The sequence below is a fragment of the Bison bison genome, unplaced genomic scaffold, assembly GCF_000754665.1.
Source record: "Bison bison bison isolate TAMUID 2011002044 unplaced genomic scaffold, Bison_UMD1.0 scf7180017861046, whole genome shotgun sequence".
NCBI classification, from domain to species: domain Eukaryota; kingdom Metazoa; phylum Chordata; class Mammalia; order Artiodactyla; family Bovidae; genus Bison; species Bison bison.
In genome coordinates, this window is record NW_011491618.1 from 2,259,765 (window position 1) to 2,267,729 (window position 7,965).

At 57.3% G+C, this 7,965-nt stretch overlaps 1 protein-coding gene across 2 annotated transcripts in view; it reads left to right on the forward strand.

Annotated features, from left to right (window-relative positions):
- Positions 1–510: 510 nt before the first annotated feature.
- SLC4A1 (solute carrier family 4 (anion exchanger), member 1 (Diego blood group)) overlaps positions 511–7,965 on the forward strand; it is an 11,796-nt gene continuing 4,341 nt past the window's right edge. Inside the window, exons 1-14 of one of the 2 annotated variants that reach the window (XM_010832453.1) lie at positions 511–582; positions 899–963; positions 1,817–1,997; positions 2,090–2,225; positions 2,645–2,768; positions 2,922–3,003; positions 3,151–3,347; positions 3,815–4,025; positions 4,228–4,434; positions 4,583–4,731; positions 4,846–5,040; positions 6,137–6,310; positions 6,757–6,846; positions 7,354–7,520. In XM_010832453.1, coding sequence (XP_010830755.1) covers positions 1,844–1,997; positions 2,090–2,225; positions 2,645–2,768; positions 2,922–3,003; positions 3,151–3,347; positions 3,815–4,025; positions 4,228–4,434; positions 4,583–4,731; positions 4,846–5,040; positions 6,137–6,310; positions 6,757–6,846; positions 7,354–7,520 — 1,886 coding nt within the window. In that variant the 5' untranslated portion in view covers positions 511–582; positions 899–963; positions 1,817–1,843. The remainder of the gene's footprint in view (positions 583–898; positions 964–1,816; positions 1,998–2,089; positions 2,226–2,644; positions 2,769–2,921; positions 3,004–3,150; positions 3,348–3,814; positions 4,026–4,227; positions 4,435–4,582; positions 4,732–4,845; positions 5,041–6,136; positions 6,311–6,756; positions 6,847–7,353; positions 7,521–7,965) is intronic. The other variant, XM_010832454.1, reaches the window with a different exon arrangement.

Sequence of the window (7,965 nt, forward strand, 5' to 3'; positions counted from 1 at the left end):
AGGTGGGGAGTTTGTATTTGCCTTCTTTCCCCTCTCCACCAGCCCAGCCCCAGGGCCAGTTCTCCCACAATCCTGGCTGATTGAAGGATAAACAGAGTTTTGTTTGAAATGATCACAGGAGGTGACTAGGGGCAGTGGGAGGGCAGGACCAGTCACCCATTACTGTGCCCCGTAGATTTGTGAGCGGGCAGTCAGCCTTGTCTGGAACGAGGACATGAGCCCCCATGCCATTTGTGCCCATCCAGCTTCCGGGCCAGGTGCTGGGCCTGTTCTGAGAACATTGTTCTGTTTGGAAGTCCAGAAGTCCTGAAAATGGGGGGCTGCGGGGATCCTCAGGGCAGAGAGACCTGAGGAAACCTTCCTGGGCTTGTCCAAGGTCTTGGTTGGGGAGCCCTGGAAGGGGACCTGTTTACTGTCAACTGGACTTAAGTGCTGGCAATTGATACAGGAGATAAGAGGCCCCTCTGGGAAATGAGGGCTAAAGGGTGTGGGGGCCAGTATAAAGGCAGCCCCCACCCTGGCTCCCAGAGCTCTGCTTGGAAGTGGTGAGAAGCTGCTGGGCCAGTGAGATTGTTGAGGCAGGTGGGAAAAAAAGGGAATGTGGTCCCAGAAGGTAGCAGGAGGGGGAAGAGAACTGCTGTTTAGGACTCCCCAGTCCCCTTGGAGATGACCCTCCTGTCAGCGCGGGGGATGAGCCCCAGGGGTCCTCCACAGGGCTCAGATGGCGAGTGACAGTGCCAGTCTGGGCCAGGAACAGGCGTGGGGCAGGGTCCCAGCCAGGGGCAACGAGAAGGAGAGAGGCGTCATCCTGTGTGGTCTCTGCATCTCATGGGGATGGGGCAGGAGGGTTGTGGGGGGATTGTCTGGGGGCATCGCTAACTGGCTTTGGGGTTTTCAGCTCGGGTCACCCAGCTGACAGACACGGACTACCACACCACATCGCAACACCCAGAAACCCACAAGGTGAGCACCCCAGCCTCCCCCAACCTTCTTTCCTGAGCTGCCCTTGGGACCCATCATTCTACCAGGGGAGGGGAGGAACGGAGGGAGAGCTACAGCTTTGGGATGCGGAGACTCCACGAACAGAGAAGGAACGGGCATCCTGGGAAATAGGTAGAAGAGGACATCTCCCGGTGAGCGGGGAGACCTGGGCCTCCTTGCACTCATGGGGAGCTCGCTGGACAGAGGTAAACTGACCACTGGAGGTCTGAGCCCCCAGGTCCGCTGGCCCGGGCTGGGCTGTCAGGTGCCCCCTGGAGAAGCACAGAATTACATGCATGCTCTCCTCCACCCAGATTTCCCTCCCCAGGCCCCCCATGTCATTGCTGGGCACCAGACTGTGTAGCCAGTTAGGAAATTGGGTCTGCCCTCAGCTAGGCCCCTGAGAGTGGGCCCCTGGCCTCATGGAAACCCAAGGGCACGCCGAGCCCACGCAGAAATCTTAGAGGCAAGAGACAGACCCAGCGGGTCCCAAGGCTTTCCTCTCCTCTCCCAAGCCCACTCTAGCACCCCTTTTGAGTATCTTCAAATGCCTCTGAAATGGGGGGAAGAGCCTGGTCAGGAAGTTGGGGAACAGAGGCAGAGGTGGGGGACCCTCAAGCATCTCCCCACGTGTCACATCTTACTCTACACCCCCAGGTTGTAGCCCCTGACGGTCCCCTCTGAGCTCAGCCTCTGTCCTGAGTGCCCCAGGACCCTGGGCCTCTGACAAATACCCCTCAGGGCCTGCCAAGTGCCCACTGTGCCCTGGGCTTCCAGTCCCCCCCACAGCCCTGCCCTGGGCCTGAGGAACTAATTCAAGCCTGTGGGGCCGCAGGTGTGCGTGCAACTGCGGGAACTGGTGATGGATGAAAAGAACCAAGAGATACAATGGATGGAAACAGCACGCTGGGTGGGGCTGGAGGAGAACCTGGGCAAAGATGGGATCTGGGGCCGCCCCCACCTGCCTTACCTCAACTTCTGGAGCCTCTTGGAGCTTCAGAAAGCCTTCGCCAAGGGTGGGTGAACCCTCTGCAGCTCTGCATGTAAAGCCTGCTGGGGGGAGGGGGGCGGGGCAGGGCCAGCCACCTCACCCCTCCACTGCCTGCAGGTACTGTCCTTCTGGATCTGCCGGGGAAATCCCTGGCTGAAGTGGCCAACCAGTTGCTGGACAGGTTTACCTTCGAGGGGCAGATCCAGCCAGACGACCAAGACAATCTGCTCCGGGTCCTGCTGCTAAAACACAGGTGCCCCTGCCTGCTGGGCCCTGGACCCCACACCCACAGGGCCTATCTCCCCAGCCCACCTGCCCCAAGCTCTCTGCAGGAGCCCCTCCCCACCAGGCTGGGTCCCACTTTTCTTGCACCATGGCTCCTGCCTCCAACACCTTTCAGGCAGTGACCATGTCTCCATGCTCAGTTTTGGGGGCCACTGGTCCCCAGGGGGACAGACTCTTAAAGTCCCTCCCTCTATCCATTCTTCTGGCTCTACCTAGTCAGTTCAGACTGAGGCCACCCGCTTACAACCACAACATCCTTCGGAGGAGGCCGATTCTCCTTCCACCCCTAGGTCTCTCTAGTCTGACGCTAGTGAGTCCCAGTCTCCACTCTGCTAACAGCCCGGCCTGAGCAGCCTACTCAGCCCATGTCCACTGTGTGCCCTGCAGCCACGCCAGCGACATGGAGGCCCTGGGGGGTGTGAAGCCTGTGGTTGTGACACATTCTGGGGACGCTTCGGAGCCTCTGCTCCCACAGCATCCGTCACTGGAGACAGAGCTCTTCTGTGAACAGGTGAGGCTGTGCCGAGGCCATGTGAGGAGAGTCGGAAGGCCCTCAACCTGAATGTGGTTCTAAATGAGAGCGGGTGGGGGAAAGGGGGTGGGACACTTGGGTGTCCAGGGTCCGCAGTGGCCGAGGACTCTACTCACCACCTCCTCCCAACAGGGAGAGGGTAGCACAAGAGGGCACGCACCTGAAATTCTGGGAAAGAGTCCCCAGGACTGGGAGGCCACCCTGGTGCTTGTGGGTAAGTGGCCAGTGGGCTCCTTCCCTCATCCCTGCATACTACCTGCTTCCACCTCCTGCCCCTCCATAAGCCTGAACCTCACCAGCACTGCCCCATGCCCCCCACCTCCCCCACGGGCCTCAGCACCCCATTTCGTCCACCTGCCAGGCTGTGCCAGGTTCCTAAAGCGGCCAGTGCTGGGCTTTGTGAGGCTAAAGGAGCCGATGGAGCCGGAGCCAAAGCCAGAGGGGTCAGAGGAGCCGGCAGTGCCTGTGCGCTTTCTCATTGTGTTGCTGGGACCCGAGGGCCCCAACATCAACTACACCCAGCTGGGCAGAGCTGCCGCCACCCTCATGTCGGAGAGGGTGAGGAGGGGCCAGTGAGGGCCGGGGGAGCCGGGGGCCCTGGGTGGCAGGGGAGGTGTGGCTTACTTTAACATCACTAGTTTGGCCCGTTCCGTTGGATCTATCCTGTCTGCTCAGGGGGGTCCAGGCCCGTGTTCTGGCCTAGCCCTGCCTGATCAGGCCTGGTTTAGTCTGGCCCTCTCTGTCTTGCTTCTACCTGGTTAGGGCTGGCCTTGTCTGCTCTTGTTCCATCTGGTCTGCTACAAGCCACTTGGTTCACTTTAGTTCTTTCTGCTTTCCCCACTGAGGGCCCTGTCTACCCTTTCTCAGTAGAGAGTGGATGGGTGGAAGGACAGGGCAGGAAAAGCAGATCTCAGCTGGCAGGAGCTGGGTGAAAGGATTCTGATCCCCAGAGGCCTTGGCTGTGGACTCCGGTGGACCTGAATCCAGCAGGTCCTAGTGGCTCTGACCTTCTCTCCTGCCCTCAGGTGTTCTGGAATGACGCATACCTAGCCCAGAGCAAGGAGACGCTGGTCCAGTCCCTGGAGGGCTTTCTTGACTGCAGTCTGGTGCTGCCTCCCTTGGATGCCCCCTCTGAGAAGGCCCTGCTCAGTCTGGTGCCTGTGCAGAAAGAGCTGCTGAGAAGACGCTACCTGCCCAGCCCTGCCAAGCCCGACCCCAGTATCTTCAAGGACCTAGGTACCTGCCCTGCCCTGCCCAGCCCAAGTTTTTTTGAGCCCCCAGACCCCCAGCATGGCCCTGTGAGCCCCTGGCTCCCCTCTCCCTGTCCTCATCCCTCCCAGCCTCCCAGATGACCCCATTCCCATCAGGCATCTCCTCCTCGATTCCCCTCTCCCCTCACCTCCCCCTTCAATCCTCTGTGACATGGTCTCCACTACAGATGTGAAGAAAGGTCCAGGGGACACCCCAGAAGACCCTCTGCAACGGACAGGCAAGCTCTTCGGGGGACTGGTGCGTGACATCCGGCGCCGCTACCCCCACTACCTGAGTGACATCACAGATGCCTTGAGCCCCCAGGTCCTGTCTGCCATCATCTTCATCTACTTTGCCGCCCTGACCCCCGCCATCACCTTCGGCGGCCTCCTGGGTCAGTGTCTCCATGTGTCCCACTAACCCTCACCTCTGACCCTCTGGCCTACGTATCAGCCCTGATTTTGCCCCGATCTGACACCCTGGACCCCTATGTCAGCTTACCCGTGAAATGATCTTGACCTTGACCACACCTCCACCCACAGGAGACAAGACCGAGAATATGATAGGGGTGTCGGAACTGCTCCTCTCCACTGCGTTGCAGGGCATCATCTTCTCCCTGCTGGGGGCTCAGCCCCTGCTCGTGTTGGGCTTCTCAGGACCCCTGCTTGTGTTTGAGGAAGCCTTCTACTCGGTAACTGTATTCTGGCCCCACTGTGACCCTGTAACTGGCCCCCAGCCCCACCTGCTTAACACATGGTGCCTGGGCCCATGTGTCTGACCCCAGCTCCCTCTGACCACCCTACAGTTCTGCCAGACTAACAACCTGGAGTACATTGTGGGCCGTGTGTGGATTGGCTTCTGGCTCATCCTGCTGGTGGTGCTGGTGGTGGCCTTCGAGGGCAGCTTTCTGGTCCACTTCATCTCCCGCTACACCCAGGAGATTTTCTCCTTCCTCATCTCCCTCATCTTCATCTATGAGACCTTCTACAAGCTGGTCACGGTGAGGGCTGCAGGAGTGTTAGAGGCGTGAGCGTCTGTGTGTGTGTGTGTGACTGTGCACAAGCTATGTGACTGTGGGTGTCATTGCACTAGTGTCTATTTGGCATTTATGTGGCCATGTTTTCACGGAATGTGACTGTGACCACATCCATGTTGACACCAGCTGTCTGTGGGCTGGTATTCTCACCATGACTGTGCATGAGAGGGCCCTTCTGCATGCAACGGCCCATGTGTATAATCACAGACAGTGACTAATGGGCTTCCCTGGTGGCTCAGATGGTCAAGAATTTGCCTGCAATGCAGGAAACCCAGGTTTGATTCCTGGGTTGGGAAGATCCCCTGGAGAAGGGAATGGCCACCCACTCCAGTATTCTTACCTAGAGAATTCCATGGACAGAGGAGCCTGGTGGGTTACAGTCCATAGGGTCACAAAGAGCTGGCCACGACTTAGCACTTTCACGTGTGTGAGACTGAATGTTGGAGCGAGTAGGCATGGCATGGTAGCAGAGGTCCTGGGGGCTCTGGAGCCCCACCCTGCCGCTCCCTCTCCTGCTATCGCCCTTAAGAACCATAGGGCCTGCAGAGCACGTGCCCCGCCTCCTCAGCTCTGTCACCTTGAACTATGCCTACTTCTGGGTCTCCATTTTATATGGAGGAAGGGTGAACACTTTACGTCTACCCCTGATTCTGCTGGTTGATGGGTATTTCAGTTTTCAAGTCTTTGGAGCCCAAGTCTTTTTAGAAACTTCCTTGGCACTTGTTTCCTGCCCTCCAGCCTTCTCATGGTTCCCAGGCCCTTCTTGCATGTACACACACACACACACACACACACAGACTCATTTCCTCCATGGTCTGCCCCACCCAAGCCTAGATTGGTCCTCAGTCCTGAAAACCAAGCTGTGGAATCCCATTGCCTCTCTGTTTCCATGACAACTGAGGAATAAGATAGGTAGATGGATGATGGATTGGTGAATGGATGCTGAATAGAGAGATAAATGGTGAATACAGAGATGCATGGGATGGATGATGGATAGATAAATGATGGTTGGAGAATGGATGGATGGGAAGGAACAGGATGCCTTGGTTTTCTGCTGCAGATCTTCCAGGATCATCCACTGCAGAAGAACTATGACCACGATGTGCTGACAACACCCAAACCTCAGGCCGCCCTGCCCAACACAGCCCTCCTCTCTCTTGTGCTCATGGCTGGTACCTTCTTCCTCGCCATGATGCTGCGCAAGTTCAAGAACAGCTCCTACTTCCCTGGCAAGGTCAGCACACCCTCCCCACCTGTCCTTGCTTTTACTGCCTCATCCAACTCCAAGGCACTCGCCTCAGCTTTCCCAGTGCCATCATTTCCCCTTCTTACCCTAGATTCCCATTTCCAATTCCAAGCTCTGCTGGCCCCCTCATCACGTAGGATTTTACCCTTGAGACAATCCCTTTCTCAGCACATCCAGGCTGAGGACCCAAGTGGGGAGCCAAGGATAGTTCTTTGAAGGGGGTGGAGAAGCTGTGGGGCCAGGGTGCAGCTGGGCCAGGGGGACAAGAAAGGAGGCAGGTATGTAGAGGCACAGGACAGGTCACTAGATGTTGATGGACCCCCTGAGAAGAGTGGGTGCCTCCTGGTGAAGATGGGGCAGGAGTGGGGCCACGTGGAAGGTGGGAGGTGGGACGCCACTGGGCACTGACCGCTGGCCCCTCCACCTGCCCTCAGCTGCGACGATTCATTGGGGACTTCGGGGTTCCTATCTCTATCCTGATCATGGTCATGGTGGATGCCCTCATCCAGGACACCTACACCCAGGTGACCCTCTCTCCCCACCCCGCCACTTTATTTCGTTCCCCCAGCATGCCCCCTCCCCCAAACCGCTTTCCCACGCCTGAAGCCAGCTAGAACTACCCCTCCCCTATCCCTGCCTCCCCTGGGAGCCCCGTGTTCTTCCCACAGCCCCTCAGGACCCCTCTGGCTGCAGCAAGGGCCTGGGTCAGGTGGCCTCCTTTTACTTCTTAATCCAGGGTGATAGGAAAGGATCTGCTTTGGAGCCCAGGCTGTCCTGACTTTGAATCTCAGTTTTGCCGCCAAATAGCTGTGCGATGCAGAGCCAGCTACGTAACTTCTCTGATCCTGTTTCCTCATCCATAAAGTAGGGAATGAGAAAATGTATGTAAAGGGCCTAGTACAGTTATGGAGTACCAAGTAGATGCTCAATATAAGTAAGTTCCCAAGTGCCCAGGACCCTGGCTCCTTCGGTCCCCACCTTTCCCCATCCTCCTACCCCCAAGTGTTCTCACCAGCATTCTCATCCCACAGAAACTCAGTGTACCTGAAGGCCTCTCTGTATCTAACCCCACGGAGCGAGACTGGCTTATCCACCCACTAGGCATACATGTCGAATTTCCCATCTGGATGATGTTTGCTTCTGCCCTGCCTGCCCTGCTGGTCTTTATTCTCATCTTCCTTGAGTCCCAGATCACCACGTAAGAGCCAGGGTGGGATGGGGCCTGGGAGGGTCGGAGGCAGAGAAAGGGACAAGCTCCAAGCAGACAAGGGACTAAGCGCTCAGAGGAATGATGGGTGGGCAGGGGCAGGTCCAGATTTTGTGGGACCTGACATGACATTATTTGAGGGGTGCTTTTTAAGAAAAAGAATATAAAATGAAAACTGTAAAATTAGGTGCTGGATCTTGGAAAGGGCCTGCACTGGTGAGGTTTTCTGAAGTGTACGCTTCTTCAGTTTCTGAGTAGAACTGCTGGCGGGTGTTTGTGGCGATGAGGAAGACCTTTCTGCTCTTAGAGTCTCTACTGTCAAGAGGGGGTGGGGGTTGAGGGGTGGAGCACGGAACTCCAAGGGAGAAGGGCAACGAAGGACAAACTAAAGCAGAGGGACCCAAGTCTGGGGAAGAAAAGAGGAGTGAAGGGCGGT